This window comes from Corythoichthys intestinalis, chromosome 13, assembly GCF_030265065.1.
Source record: "Corythoichthys intestinalis isolate RoL2023-P3 chromosome 13, ASM3026506v1, whole genome shotgun sequence".
Taxonomy (NCBI): domain Eukaryota; kingdom Metazoa; phylum Chordata; class Actinopteri; order Syngnathiformes; family Syngnathidae; genus Corythoichthys; species Corythoichthys intestinalis.
Genome location: NC_080407.1, coordinates 10,346,591 through 10,362,897, shown reverse-complemented (window position 1 = coordinate 10,362,897; position 16,307 = coordinate 10,346,591). Strand labels below are relative to the sequence as shown.

General features: G+C 37.3%; 1 protein-coding gene across 15 annotated transcripts in view; it reads right to left on the bottom strand.

Moving 5' to 3' along the window:
- Nucleotides 1–16,307, bottom strand: part of LOC130927752 (ELKS/Rab6-interacting/CAST family member 1-like) — a 192,223-nt gene that overhangs the window by 18,668 nt on the left and 157,248 nt on the right. For 11 of the 15 annotated variants that reach the window (XM_057853746.1, XM_057853747.1, XM_057853749.1 and 8 more), the window contains 2 exons: nucleotides 9,403–9,510; nucleotides 852–1,040 (listed from right to left, as the gene is read on the bottom strand). In XM_057853746.1, coding sequence (XP_057709729.1) covers nucleotides 852–1,040; nucleotides 9,403–9,510 — 297 coding nt within the window. Of the gene's footprint in view, nucleotides 1–851; nucleotides 1,041–9,242; nucleotides 9,324–9,402; nucleotides 9,511–16,307 lie in introns of those variants that run through there. The other 4 variants (XR_009066509.1, XR_009066510.1, XR_009066511.1 and 1 more) reach the window with 1 other exon arrangement.

Sequence of the window (16,307 nt, the reverse complement as noted above, 5' to 3'; positions counted from 1 at the left end):
GCATACATTCATATATAAAAACTCTTTTTTTACATTTATTTTGAATAAGGGCACATTGTTAAAGCCATGTTTAACGGGAGGATTGGCTTTTTCTGACTGTTATCAGGTATGTCGCCCCCTTTTCTGTATGGATGTCGATGGGGAGGGGCACATTGTTAAAGCCATTTTTAACAGGAGGCTATTATTGGCTTTTTCTGACTTATCTGATTAAAAGCAAGACACATTGCACTCTTGACTCCCGTCGTCATTTCAAACTACACATACAACACAGAGTCGAAACCCACCGGTCACATTACTACCAAAGCATTTGTAATTGCAATCATTTTCTGGGAGAAATTGAGCATTATCTGAGAGAATTGCAGGGGTGCCAATACTTTTGGCCAGGACTGTAGGTATATTTCACCATTTTTGTGGGAATATGCGTTTGAATGATTTGTTAAGAGAATTGTAGAAAAAAAAAAAAAGTTCTCATTTTATAGCATTTAAGCTAGCGAACGTTTGCGGTGCAAGTTAGCCAATTGTTCTTTTGTTGTACTTGGATCCTCATTTATTTAGTTAGTTTTTATCCTGTTTGAGTCGAAGCTCAGGTATTTTTATTAATTTTTAAATGAAAGTGCCATTCTCACTCGGATATTTTATTTTGTATTTGCATTTAATGCTCTTTTGACAGTGCAATTTTAGCAAGCCTTTGTTTTACATCTTCTAAAATTTATTCTGCAGTGCATTAAATGTTCCTAATCAGATTACTTGAATTTACTAGTTTATAGATTAATCGACTACTAAAATACTCAATCGCTGCAGCCCGACGCTTAACGACATCAACGGGAGGATTTCCAGTCTACTTTCCTCACCTGTTCTTGCGTCATGCCGCGCAGTTGCTCGCGCCAGGATTCGGCGGAGTCGGCGCGGTGATAGGCGGGCGGTGGGGCGAAGTCTCGCAGGATGACAGGGTCTCGCTCCTGACACAGCGAGGTCAGGTGACTGATGTATAGCTTCAGCTTACTGCGGTTCTGGTCCAGATCCAGGAGAGGAGAGAGAATCTGAAGGAGACAATTATTCAAAAATGTCACCGCTGCCAAAAATAACCTTGATTAAATTAGCGTGTAACGGGACACGTGCTTGCGTTTTGTCGAGAAACTGTTTCAGTATTCCCAAATGGAAGCTGACAGAAAATCAAAGTAGGTGTCACTTTTTATTTCGAGTCCACGTCTTATTTAACGTCGCTACGCAAGCATGATTTTTGGTGCATAAACCACCGTCACCCCTTTCGAGTACATGTCCAATAGATGTAGGGGCATAATGAAGTACGCAGGGGCTGAATAGACAATTCAAGTCTGCCAACCCTCCCAATTTCAAATAAATTGGACCATAGACTTCATAATGATAATTGACGGAACACGGGGCGCGGGCTAGATTAATATGGGGCCTATCTCAGTCAAAGCTGACCGAGTGGAATCACAGACAAGGAGCTTTTTTCGTTGAGTTTCTTGTAAATAATTGCTTAAATCCCTAAATTCTTTATAGATATGGTCGTAAAACAGTCTCGGTTTTTGGTTAAAAGCAAAACAAAAAAACGTGCAGTCAGCATTTATTTTATGTAAATATGTTGAAGTACAATGCTAATCTGTTAGTGAATGTAGCTAGTGGCCACTTTATGTAAACAAAGCTTTTCCAGAGAAAATTCTTGTGAATAAATGCGTAAATCCCTGAATTCTTTATAGATATGGATGTAAAACAGTCTCAATTTTTGGTTAAAAGCAAAAAAACCAAAAACAAAAAAAAACAAACAAGCAAAAAAAAAAACTGCAGTTAGCATTTATTTTACGTAAATATGTCAAAGTACAATGCTAGTCTGTCAGTCAATGTGGCGGCAGATATATGTAAACAGAGCTTTTCTGGTGAAAATTCTTGTTAATATATGTGTAAATCTCTTAATTCTTTATAGATATGGATGTAAAAAACTCTCGATTCTTGGATAAAACAAACAAACAAACAAAAAATCTGCAGTTAGCATTTATTTTATGTAAATATGTCAAAGTACAATGCTAGTCTGTTAGTGAATGTAGCAAGCGGCCGCCATAGGTAAACAGAGCTTTTCTGGTGAAAATTCTTGTGAATAAATGCTTAAATCCCTAAATTCTTTTTGGATATGGACATAAAACAGTCTTGATTCTTGGTTAAAGCAAAAAAAAACGTGCAAGTAGCATTTATTTTACATAAATATATCGAAGTGCGATGCGAATCTGTCAGTCAATGTGGCGGCCGCCATATGAAAACAGGGCTTTTCCGTTGAAAATTCTTGTGAATAAATGCGTAAATCTCTGAATTCTTTATAGATATGGACGTAAAACAGCCTCAATTCTTGGTTAAAAGCAAAAAGCGTGCAGTTAGAATTTTATTTTACTTAAATATGTCGAAGTACCATGCTACTCTGTCAGTCAATGTGGCGGCCGATGCTAGTCTGTCAGTCAATGTGGCGGCCGCCAAATGTAAACAGAGCTTTTCTGGTGAAAATTCTTGTTAATAAATGTGTAAATCCCTGAATTATTTATAGATACGGACGTAAAACAGTCTCAATTCTTGGTTAAAAGCAAAAAAACGTGCAGGTAGCATTTATTTTACGTAAATATTGCGAACAATGAGGCTAGTCAGTCAGGAAATTAGCGGCCGCCATATGTAAACAAAGAGCTTTTTCTGTTGAAAATTCTTGTGAATAAATGCTTAAATCCTTGAATTCTTTATAGATATAGACTAAAAAGAGTCTTGATTTTTTATTAAAAGCAAAAAACAAACGTGCAGGTAGCATTTATTTTACATAAATATTATAAGTATAATGCCAATGCTGTAGCTGCTAATTTCTCACATTGATTTTTTTTCACAACGTTTCAAAATGCATGCACGGTACGGAAAATAAACTAATTACCTTGACTCCTCAAACAAATCAGTCTTGAGACAATCCTTCCTGTCCGTATGCGGTACAGCTTTCGGACTTTTTCAACATAAATCCGGCGTTGGATCGCTGCATGTGTCGCTTCGACCGACTGCGAATAACTGAAGTGGATTGTGGCTTGACTTGAAGGCGTGGCACACTGAAGGTCGAATCTGACCCGTCAATCTCATTATGAAGTCTATGATTGGACGTCATTCGCCCTCAACGGCAGCCATAGAGTTAAAATTAGTGCTGCAACGATTAATCGATTAACTCGAGTATTCGATTAGAAAAAAAATATTTGAATTAAATTTTGTTGCTTCGAGTATTCGTTTAATTAAAGTGGCGTAGTATTGGTTTATTTTGAAAGTGTTTGCATGTAGTTTTATTGATTTGGGTGCCAAAAATGAATATGATGTAACTCATTTCTCATGGTTGAAACCAGCTGATCCCTGTTAAGACCAACAGTAGCCAAGTTTTTGTTTGAGCTAATGTTTTTTAATGCATTTATGATTTAGTTTATGGGTATATTTGACCCTTTTTTGTGGGAATATGTGTCTGAACCATTTTTTTAAGAGCATTGTAAAAAAAAAAAAAAAAAAAAACAACTTTAGCATTTTATAGCATTTAAGCTAGCTGACTTGTTTCTGTGTAAGTTAGCCAATTGTTCTTTTGTTGTACATAGATCCACATTTTAAAAAATTTTTATACCGTTTTTAGGCTGAGCTCGGGTATTTAAATTTTTTATTTTCCTTATCAGATTACTCGATTATTCGGACTAACTAGTCCATCAATTAATCGACAAGTAAAATATTCGATAGCTGCAGCCCTAGTTAAAATCCATTCGAAAATCTGTGTTTCCTTCTACTTATGTGTAACAGCTGTTCTCACACCTTTGTGCTTTGTTTAAAAAAAAAAAAAGCTTTTAAAAATGACTGTTGACACTTTCCAGGTCTGCCGCAGATCAAATAATTTACGACAAATGGGAACCAGACAGAAAGAACAGGAGGAAATTGGGCATTATCAGGTATGCGCTTTAACGCAGGTGCTCCTTTTGCTTCACTGGACTTGAAATAAAGTGCTTTTATCCAAGGCTATGGGATATATACATATGCTGTACCTGTCTTTTCCTTGTATTACATTGCCTGTTTAACGATCCCGCCGCGCTATCAAACGAGTGCATTACGGCGCTTGGAAAGCATCTCGGAGGGGAAATTATTCCACGCCGCCGGGTGTGTGTGTTCGAAGTGTGGGTTTCTGTGTGTGCCTTTTTTATTAGCCTCCCGTGAAGGCCTACCGCGCACTGACCGCGCAGTCAAAGGACTCCATTGGGCTCACTGAGCGACTGGGTAGAACAACCTAAGGTCACATTATTTATTTTCTTTTTATTATTAATGGTGAAAATGTTTTTTTTTCTCACATTATAGACACGATACACGTAGGCATGTTTTCGACCAGCCTACACCACGACAACGAGGAGTGTAAAGAAGGAAAGTTGGCGTGAATAGAAATCTATTGAGCTCAGATGGCAGTTATTTGATTATAAAAAGCACATAAAGTCCTACGCTGCTGAAAACATTTGCATGCTTGTCTTTATTCAGCCGCGCATCAAATCCCACCATTAAAAATGCAAAAAGCCATAAAACGTCACGGACAAATATGCTTCTGAAGCGGGGGAACCGGCCTGAATACAGGCACTCAGTGTTCAGATGTAATGTGCTATGGCAAATTACCCGCCTCGACACACCGACAAAAAACGAAACGGGGCGTTAACCTCTTTCGCTTGGTTTTGAGGTGCCTATCAATGTGATTTCACAGATAGAGTTGTCCGATAATGACTTTTTAACCCATAACTGATATTCCGATATTGTCCAACTGCAAGAATCCGGTAATAACTCATTTGCTCCCAAACATGTATAAATACGTTCAATTTTTAATTGTTTCAGTGTCCCAAAGACTCTGGGTTCTGATTCAATTTAGCTCCAAAGTACAAAGCTGAAAATTCACTTTAAAGCAATAAAACTGGCCACTGGAGGGCAGTAGCGCATTTGGTAAGACCCGCAACCCGATTCAACGGCAACGAATGGCCGGGTCGCACGGCCGGGGCGCCGGCGGAAGACGACCGAATGGCGTCCTGGATGCCAGGCGGTGGACGACCGAGCAGAACAACCGGGAGGATGCCCGGGATGCTAGGCGCTGGACGACTGAGCAGAACGACCGGGACCACCAGTTCAGCGGACGATGCCGTTGGGTCGGTGCTTGAAAGACTAAAAAAAATCCATCTTTATGAGACAGGCGGCGATTAGGGAAAAGTTTACTCAGCTGTCGTGGCCACAACAGCGTCATCTCTCAGTTAGTTATGTGTAAATAAATTGTTACTTTGCAATCAAAAGCTCTATTTGTCTTATTGTTTATTATATTTTGTAAAAGGAAAACATTATTCAGATGTTTGGGATGTAACTAAAGCAAAAAACAGCTATGTCAAAGTCAACGTTTGAAATGTTTGAAATGTATGCTTTCACAAAAAGCTCCATTTCTCTGTTTTTTCATCAGATATTGGAAAATTGCTCACACAAAGCTATTTTCCAATGCTGATTTCTAAAGAGTGGAAAAAGATATGAACTTACTTTTTTCCTGCTGAAATAACAGAGTCTAATCTTTCTTTTGGTGGGTTCCATGTTTATATAGCAATAGAACAGAATTTTCTGTGGGCCTTGCAAAATCAGTCAAAATCCAGTAAAACGGCCAGGAGCGAAGGGGGTTGCACCGGTGAAATGGCTGGGAGTGAATGAGTGAAACCGAAACCAATACAGGTACAGGTAGTCCTCAGGTATGGATCGAGTTCCGTTCCTACGCTGGCGACGTAATCCAAATTTCCGCTAAATCGGAATTAACTCTAACTACCCCTAAATCTCAAAATAACGATCCAATAATGTCTAATAAATGAGGATACACTGCCCTCTGGTGGCAGCGTTGGGTCTGGCTGGACTGTCGCCTTGTATGACTGAGGAGCAGACTCAGATGTCTAACATGGATAAAGGACAGTTGCGCTCTGGTTTGGCCCACATACAATGCTGGCCAAAAGTATTGGCCCCCCTGCAATTCAGTCAGATAATACTCAATTTCTCCCAGAAAAAATGCTTTGGTAGTAATATCTTCATTAATTTAGCTTGCAATGAAAAAACAAAAGAGAATGGGGAAAAAAATTAAATTATAATCATTTTACACAAAACTCCAAAAATGGGCCGGACAAAAGTATTGGCACCCTTTGAAAAATCATGTGATGCTTTTCTAATTTGTATTATTAACGGCATCTGTTACTTACCTGTGGAACATAACAGGGGTTGGCAATAACTAAATCACACTTGCAGCCAGGTAAAATGGATTAAAGTTGACTCAACCTCTGTCCTGTGTCCTTCTGTGTACCACAATGAGCATGGAGAAAAGAAAGAAGACTAAAGAAACTGTCTGAGGACTTGAGAAGCAAAATTGTGAGGAAGCATGGGCAATCTCAAGGCTACGAGTCCATCTCCAAAGACCTGAATGTTCCTGTTGCTACCGTGCGCAGCGTCATCAATAAGTGTAAAGCCCATGGCACTGTGGCTAACCTCCTTAGATGTGGAGAGAAAAGAAAAATTGAAGAGAGATTTCAACGAAAGATTATGGGAATGGTGGATAAAGAACCTCGACTAACACCTACACAAGTTCAAGCTGTCCCACAGTCTGAGGGTACAACAGTGTCAACCCGTACTATCCATCGGCATCTGAATGAAAAGGTACTCTATGGTAGGATACCCAGGAAGACCCCAGTTCTGACCCAGAGACAAAAAAAAAAACAAAGAAAAATCAGGCTGGAGTTTGCCAAAACTTAACTGAGGAAGCCATAAACATTTTGGAAGAATGTTCTCTGTTCAGATGAGACAAAAGTAGAGCTTTTTGGGAAAAGCCATCAGCATAGAGTTCACAGGAAAAAAAAACCGAGGCCTTCAAAGAAAAGAACATGGTCCCCACAGTCAAACATGGTGAGGTACCCAGATGTTTTGTTGTTGCTTTGCTACAACTGGCACTGGACTGCTTGACCGTGTGCATGGCATTATGAAGTCTGAAGACGACCAACAAATTTTGCAGCTTAATGTAGGGCCCAGTGTGAGAAAGCTAGGTCTCCCTCAGAGGTCATGGGTCTTCCAGCAGGACAATGACCCAAACACACTTCAAAAAGCACTAGAAAACTGAGCACTGGAGACTTCTAAAATGGCCAGCAACGAGTCCAGATCCGAATCCCATAAAACACCTGTGGAGAGATCTGAAAATGGCAGTTTGGAGAAGCCACCCTTCAAATCTCAGAGACCTGGAGCAGTTGGCCATAGAAAAATGGTCTGAAATTCCAGCAGAGCATTGTAAGAAACTCATTGATGGATACCGGAAGCGGTTGTTCGCAGTTATTTTGTCTAAAGATTGTGCTACCAAGTATTAGGCTGAGGTTGCCAATACTTTTGTCCGGCCCATTTTTGGAGTTTTGTGTAAAATGACAATGATTAGATTTTTTTTTTTCATTCTCTTTTGTGTTTTTACATTGCAAGCATACTTTTGGCCAGCACTGTAAGGCTGTAAGTTTTTTCAGCTAATATATGTTTTTGTATGCATTAGTAATTAAGTTTAGAGCGACAGTTTGTGTCATTATGTCGACTATAAAGTCCATCGGCGTACAAGGCACAACTTCAATGAATGGCCTATTTTAAAACAGTTTTCGTACGTATATAATTTCTTTTGTTGTCTTTTTCACATACGTTTATTTATTGAATAAAAAGCTTTTTGTGCAAAAAATGACTTGTGTTGTGCATCATCAGCCACCCATCATCAGCAATATGACAATTATTGCTCCATACATACAAGAAACAGTGCAACGTAATATTCGGAGAGATTGAGACAGCTGTTCTTTCTCAATGCTGTAATGTCAGACAGTCCTCCACAAACAGGCAGCCCTGCCCTGCAAACACTCAAGATGCTAATTGGAGCAATCCAATCCTTTGGTTTTGCGAATGTGAATGGGAAAGACTAATGAGGACCTCAACGCTCATAAAAGATACTCCGATTCGAGTCAGATGACCCTTCTCTGGATACAAAAGTGATTTGTATCAACTGATCCACCCTTGGTAGTTCGAGTGAAAAGGTGCATTGGAGTATAAGGCGCAGCTTCATTGAATGGCCAATTTTAAAACCGTTTTCATATATAGGGCGCACCGTATTATTTGACGCAGAAGTAGTGGTGGTTGGTGTTGTGTTATACATCCACTGTATGAAACGGCGGTAAAGGGAATGTCCTACCAAGATTAACCAATATTAGTCCATATATAAGGCTCATCGGATTATAAAGCGCACTGTTGGATTTTAAGAAAATTGAAAGCTTTTAGGTGAGCCTTATAGCGCAGAAAATACTGTAACAACAAATTTAACGACACATTTATTGCCTTAACTCAATGGCTGCTATTGATTTCTACTGTAGCGACAAACTCGCCCAAGTGATTGGACATTTATCATCGTCAGTGGAACTGGAAGAGTTACTGTATTGGCCCAAACATAAGACGGCGCTGATTATAAGACGACCCCCTCTTTTTCAAGACTGAAGTTTGAAAAAAGGCTTTTTGAACACCAAATTAATTTTTATACAGAAAATAATTACAGTACACCTGAAACAAATGATTATAACAATATATCTGAGAGAAAAAGCATGTTATTTTGCCTCATTCAAGTCCTAGTATCTGAACGTTTAAATATGTAAACTAAAGTGCATTCGTAAATGAATGGCTTCTGGTTTATGAAATGTAAATAAACCAATTATTGCGATAAAACAACAAAATTGCAATAACTGCTTTAACCATCAAAGTGAAGTCTAACTGTAGTCTTGAAACAAATCTGAATAAGGAAAAACATTGCAATAAAATAATGCAAACTGGTTAAACTTGAGAGTAGCTGAGATCTATCATGACAAAACATCGCTTCAATGATATCTGGCGCCATCTAGCGTCGTGAATGGGTATAATGTCTAGACCGCAAATATAAGACGACCCCCACTCTTATTTCAATGCAAAAAAACACCGTCTTATATTCGGGCCAATACGGTAATTATATATTTATCGATACAATTAGTCACTCTTGGGCCTCATTCATGATTCATGACTGAACAGAACCCAAAATCGGGGCAACTTAACACAGCATCCAATGGCATGCGAGGAAGAAAAAAAGTGATTGAAAGACAGACAGAAAGAAAGGCCACAATGACGAGCGGACGCCGGTCGGTGTAGAGGATGCTCACCCTTCTGTACAAAATAGTGAGGGGAAAGAGAAAGAAGAGGACATATTGGACCTGCTAGGCCCAAATGCCCTCCTCGTCGTCCTGAAGCAGCGTGAGTCCAGAGAGAGCAGTTAGTGCAAACAGTAAAGAGCGATGTCAGTGTAAGAAAAAAATGATTCACCTGATCTGGTGAGGGCTTGTGATTGTTAGGCAGCTCCGCGTTGGGAGACGATGCCTTCAGGTGCTCATCCTCATAGTTGTCCGCCATCAGTTTCATCCTGTTTTGAGTCTGCACGAACAAAAACAAAAGTTCTCAAATTGAAACTGCAACTCACCCACTCAACAAAATTGAAATGAGTCACTTGTAGCATTGTAATGTGCACTTTTTGCAGGGGACGGCACATTAATAAGACCAAACAGATTGGGTAAACGGGGGTCAGGGCTACATTTCTCACAAATATGGACCTAATTAATTGATAGGCTAACTGATCATCGCAAAATAAATCTGTATTGAGTTATACGAGTGCTTCTTAATTATTTTCTGATACGCCCCTCATAGGAAGACACTATGCGCTCATGCGCTGGTCTTCATGGGAAACGCATTCTTAAAAAAACTACCGCTTTTGTCCACAAAATCGACCAAAACTGAAAAGTTACCAAGTGTTGCTCTAAGACCACATAAACAAAACAAAAATGAAAATTGGAGGTAAATCTCGGTTCACTACATTTTTTCACAGTTTAATTAATGTTAACATCAGAAATTACAAAAGTAGAGGACACTTCTCTCTAGGCAGCTTTCCACTCGAGTTTGGAGGTTAGCAAATTCACACAGTTTAATGTTATGCAAACTCTGATGCAGGTTGTAGCAAAATTTTGGTCGCAAAATTAGTGGTGTGTTTCCTACCTCCATAACATTGACGTCTTTCTACATTACTTACAGTGGCTGCTGCTGGCTGAAAAAAAAATCTAATATCCCTCCTCCGGATGAGGGCATGTTGGCGACATGTTTTATTTTTGTCGGGTCAGTGCGTGTGTGTGTGGTGGGGGGGGGGGTGTCAAGTCATCAGCCAATCAAACGTGAGTTTGAGGGGGGAACATTCAGCATGTAAAAAAGGGGTAAATATAAGTCTGAACATAATGAAAATAATTCACTTAATAAAGGCAGGGTCAATTGTAGAGCTGGGAATCTTTGGGCACCTAATGATTCGATTACGTTTCAGAGGCTCCGATTCGATTATAAAACGATTATTGATGCACCCCCCCCCCCTGTTTTTTTTTTTTTTTTTAAATGTTTTGTACCTTAGTTCCAAAATTGTTCAAAAAACCTCTCAGGCTAAACCAAACTACTATTTCAGTATCAAGTTAACATATAACTAGGGTTGTTCCGATCATGTTTTTTTGCTCCCGATCCGATCCCAATCGTTTTAGTTTGAGTATCTGCCGATCCCGATATTTCCCGATCCGATTGCTTTTTTTCCCCTTCCCGATTCAATTCCAATCATTCCCGATAATTTTTCCCGATCATATACACTTTGGCAATGCATTAAGAAAAAAATGAATAAAACTCGGACGAATATATACATTCAACATACAGTACATAGGTACTGTATTTGTTTATTATGATAATAAATCCTCAAGATGGCATTTAACATTCTTTCTGTGAGAGGGATCCACGGATAGAAAGGTAATTTTTAAAGGATAAATGTGACTTTGTACATTGTGACTAAATATTGCCATCTAGTGTATTTGTTGAGCTTTCAGTAAATGATACTGTAGCCATTTAACTTCTGCCCAAATGCATGATGGGAAGTGCAACCATGACTGTGCGTCGTGGTACCAATTGATATATCTTCTCTGCGTTGGGAAATAACATAGGGTGTTAAGAAAAATATCAACTACTACCTTTCTTCCCAACATTGCTTCCCACGATTATTCTAATCGTTGGGAAAAAAGGCTTCAAAGGCTGCCAAAATTCACTCTACTCATTTTACGCTGCCTTTTAGCTCTATATACTGTACGGGTAAAACGGCGCCATTATAGTTTGAACGCGACAATGCGTCAGTAGGTCATACAGCGCATGCGTTAATTGCGTTAAATATTGTAATTAGAAAACGATTTAATTAAAAAATATATATATATTAAAAAAAGGCATATCCGATATTTTTTTGCCGATTCCGATACTTTGAAAATGACGTGATCGGGACATCTCTACATATAACAGTAAACAAATATACAAAATAACAGTAAATAAAATACTCTAGTCCCCATTCGGTATCAGCAGCTTTAAACTACATTCAATTAATTTAATGTTGTGAATCAACTGTTACAGTTGTTAAAATTGCTCCCTCTATTCCATAATTTCCCTTCTGTCTACTTTTGTCTAAGTTTTAAAACTATTTCATCATTTAAAGATGGATTCAAGACAAGATTCTGCCGATTTAGGAGTATTTTAGATAAAAAGTTAATTAGGTTTGCTACAACAGAGCCTTCTAGAGAAGTCACTGCTTTAGTACTGCTTTAAGATGGCGGCTGTTTACTAACGCCGGAAAGTCTGTCATTTCGCATCTCTGTTCAGTAATACATGTTCCAACACCGCCGTCGTCTGTCATTTTGCATCTAGTTCTACATATATATGATATCTACTGTAGCCGCATGTTTGTAGCAACTAGCAACTGGGCGTTGTTTGTAGCGACTGTCAGCCGCAGTCAGGTATGATTGTTTTTTTATCTAGCGGCATGAGTTGAACATGATATTTACTCTCGGTCCGTTCCTCATTGCGTCTCAAAGACCGCGCTGACTGTGTTTTACTTCTGTTTTCCTGGTATAATTCAATAATCGGAATTTGGATGTTTGTGAATCGTCCTCGAATCTTCCACGGCCGAATCGCGAATAATCTAAGAATCGGAAATTTTGCACGCCTCTAGTCAATTGTATCCTTACAACATATGGGGAGGCAATCTAAATTAGCTTTATAACTGAACTCATGATAAAATGCAAAAAAGTTGGTGGGGACAATTTGAGCATCCTGAAAAGTTGGTAGTGTCCCTACCGTCCCTATGCAAACCTACGCCCTTGATTGGACGTCTTATCACTCTTAATGGCAGGCGATGAGTTAGTGGCGAGTGCATTTGCGATCACATGACCGGCGCCTTATGAGGGGATTTTCCTTTGACAAACAATTCAAATTGTTTTCATCCGCTCATCTAAACACATGATATCGTATTTCTACCTCTTATTGGCTTCCTTTCTCTCTTGGGCTTCTCACTCTTTATTTTCTATCTGTGACTAATTCACTGGCCGTGCTTCTTTCCGCTCTGACACATGTCCTCGTTTTCACATCTTCTCTACACTTCACTGTTAGGACTTTATAATCACCCAAAAAATATAGCAAATGAATACGATTTTTTTCCCCCTCGCCCCCCTCGGCTTTCCATTCTATCTCGGACTTTTTAATTAGCAGGAACGCTGACCTCAGCTCATTCACAGCAAATCTAATCATCTCGCCATTATTTCATCCTTACAATCTCCTGTTTCCTTTCTCCCGCCATACCTGACAACAGAAGGAAACAAATGAAGCGAGGTGAGGGGGGAAAAAAATGCCGAGTCATGATTACGGCGAAAAAATTATTCCGCTATGATAAGGCCCCTGGGAATCATAGATGAGATTATTGTATCATCTCTCGCTTGATAATCGACACAATTATGGTGGCGCAAAGATGCTGAGTCAAGCTCGGGTGAGATGAACGAAAAAGAAAAATAGATTAACCTCCATTTCTGCTCAGCGGGGTGAGAAAATGCGTCATTGTGATTGGCGTGGTCTCCATACAATAATAAATCTGATTATTTTTCCGCTTTGACTTTTGGGGCAGGGGGGGCACAACATGTTGATGACCCCAAAACGCAGTGTCAGCAATAAAATTAACTCACAAGAATATAATAATACGTTGACAATGAGCGTTTTTTTGTTTCCCATCATTCTTGAGGGGAATTCTAAATCAGGCAATACTTTTCGCCAAGATCGTCATCCATTGAATTTGGTACGCCCGCCGGTGTCGTGTCAATGTAGTTACCCCAGTCAAAAATTGTATCCCCTGGGCGGACCCACATGGAGGTAGATTTGTGTCTTTATTATTCAATCAAAAAAAGTTGCTTCAATTAAGATATATATTTTCAGCCAAAAAAAGTCGCTTCATCAAAAAAAAAAATGTGTTTCAATGCAAAAATAAATTGAAACTCAAAAAACTGCATGTAAAAGCTATTTTTCTTTGATTAATTTGCAATTTATTTATTTAAAAAATTTAAGTCAAGTTTTTTTTTTTTTTTTTAATTAAAGCAACTTTTTGATAGGGCTGTCAAGCGATTCAAATTTTTTATCAAGGTAATTACAGCTTAAAAATTAATTAATCGTAATTAATCACAATTCAACCCATCTATAAAATATGCCATATTTTTCAGTAAATTATTGTTGGAATGGAAAGATAAGACACAAGACGGATATATACATTCAACATACAGTACATAAGTACTGTATTTGTTTATTATAACAATAAATCAACAAGATGGCATTAACATTATTAAAATTCTCTTAAAGCGATCCATGGATAGAAAGACTTGCAGTTCTTAAAAGATAAAGGTTAGTACAAGTTATAGAAATTTTATATTAAAACCCCTCTTAATGTTTGCGTTTTATTAAAATTTGTAAAATTTTCAATCAAAAAATAAACTAGTAGCTCGCCATTGTCGATGTCAATAATTACACCATGCTCACTCATGGTGTAACACATAAAATCAGTTGGACCCAAGCACCAGCAGAGGGCGCCAAACAATAAAAAACAAGTAACAAGCGGACTTTACACTATGCTGTCATTTTAATCAGTTTGAGCGGGGCATGTGCGTTAATTGCTTCAAATATTTTAACGTAATTAATTTCAAAAATTAATTACCGCCCGTTAACGCGATAATTTGGACAGCCCTAGATTGAAGTAATGTTGATTTGTGTTTGGGTCACATCTTGGCTGGGACATTTTTCTCTATTATTCAATCAAAAAATAAGTTGCTTCAAAAAAATATGGATTTTCAAAAAGAAAAATCACTTCAATCAAAAAATGAACATTTTCAATCATAGAAAAAAGTTTTTGAATGCGAAAAAATCTTTGAGACTGAAAAATTTGAACACTTAATTTTTCAATGAAAGACTTTTCTTTGATTGAAGCAATCTTTTTTTTTTTGTGTTTGGGCCATATTATGATGAGGACATATGTGTCTAAATCATTCAATTCCCCAAAAAGTTGCTTCAATCAAAAAACAAAACAAAAAAAATATTTTCAAAGAAAAAAATCATTTTCAAAAATATTTTTTCTCTAATATATATATGTATATATACTGTATTTTAACTATATGCAAAGCTAATGATTGTTTAAGGTGCTTGAAAAATAATTTCGAGCCATTAAAAAAAAGTTTTTTTGTTCATTTAATTCATTTTTGTTGCAGTTTTATTGCTTCAAAACTTTTATATACAGTATTGGCCCAAATAGAAAACATTGTTTTTTGCATTGAAATAAGACTGAAAAAGCGGGGTCGTCATTATACCCATTCACGACGCTAGATGAAGTTTAACCAGTTTGCATTATTTTATTGCAATGTTTTTCCTTATTCAGAGTTGTTTCAAGACTACAGTTACAGTTAGACTTCACTTTGATTTTTTAAATTTAAGACAATTTATTTATTTATTTTTTTTTTTTTTTTGATTGAAGCAACTTTTTGATTGAAGTAATGTTGATTTGTGTTTGGGTCACATTTTGGCTGTGACATTTTTCTCTATTATTCAATCAAAAAATAAGTTCCTTCAAAAAAATATAGATTTTCAAAAAGAAAAATCACTTCAATCAAAAAAAAAAAAGGAAATTTTCAATCATAGAAAAAAAGTTTTTGAATGCGAAAAAATATTTGAGATTGAAAAATTTTTCATTGAAAAAAAAATTTTTTTTTTTTTTTTTTGACTGAAGCAATCATTTTTGTTTTGGGGCCAATCATAGTTAGGACATTTGGGTCTAAATCATTCAATGCCCAAACAAAGTTGCTTCAATCAAAAAAAAATATTTTCAATCAAAGAAAAAAATCTTTTGAAAAATAAAATTGCCCTCCCCTATTTTTTTTTTAATTATATGCAAAGCAAATACCGTCTAAAGTCACATGATCTGTTCAAAAAATAATTCTGACCCATTATATATTTTTAAAAAATTGTTAATTACATTCATTTTTGTTGCAGTTTTATTGCTTTACAACTTTTATATACATATAAATATATATATGTATTAGGGGTGTCAAATGATAAAAATTTTTAATCGAGTTAATTACAGCCTAAAAATTAATTAATCGTAATTAATCGCAATTAATCGCAATTCAAACCATCTATAAAATATGCCATATTTTTCTGTAAATTATTGTTGGAATGGAAAGATAAGACATAAGATGGATATATACATTCACCATACGCTACATAAGTACTGTATTTCTTTTTTAAAACAATAAATCAACAAGATGGCATTACCATTATTAACATTCTGTTAAGGCGATCCATGGATAGAAAGACTTGTAAGTTATAGAAAGTTTATATTAAAACCCCTCTTCATGTTTTCGTTTTAATAAAATTTGTAAAAATTTCAATCAAAAAATAAACTAGTAGCCCGCCATGGTTGATGTCAATAATTACACAATGCTCATGGGTGCTGAAGCCTATAAAATCAGTCGCACCCAAGCGCCAGCAGAGGGCGCCAAAACTACGAAAAACACAACAAGTACACGTTTCACTGTGCAGTCATTTTAATCTGTTTGAGCGGGGCATTTGTGCGTTATTTGCGTCAAATATTTTAACGTGATTAATTCAAAAGATTAATTACCGCCCGTTAACGCGATAACTTTGACAGCCCTGTGTCTATATATATATATATATAAATAGGAAAGTCATTTTCATGCATTGAAACTTCTCGGCCACCAGGGGGGGTCTGCCCCCCCCATAAAATCCGCTTATGTGCAAAGATGCTGAGTCAAGCTCGGGTGAGATGAATGAAAAAGAAAAATAGATTA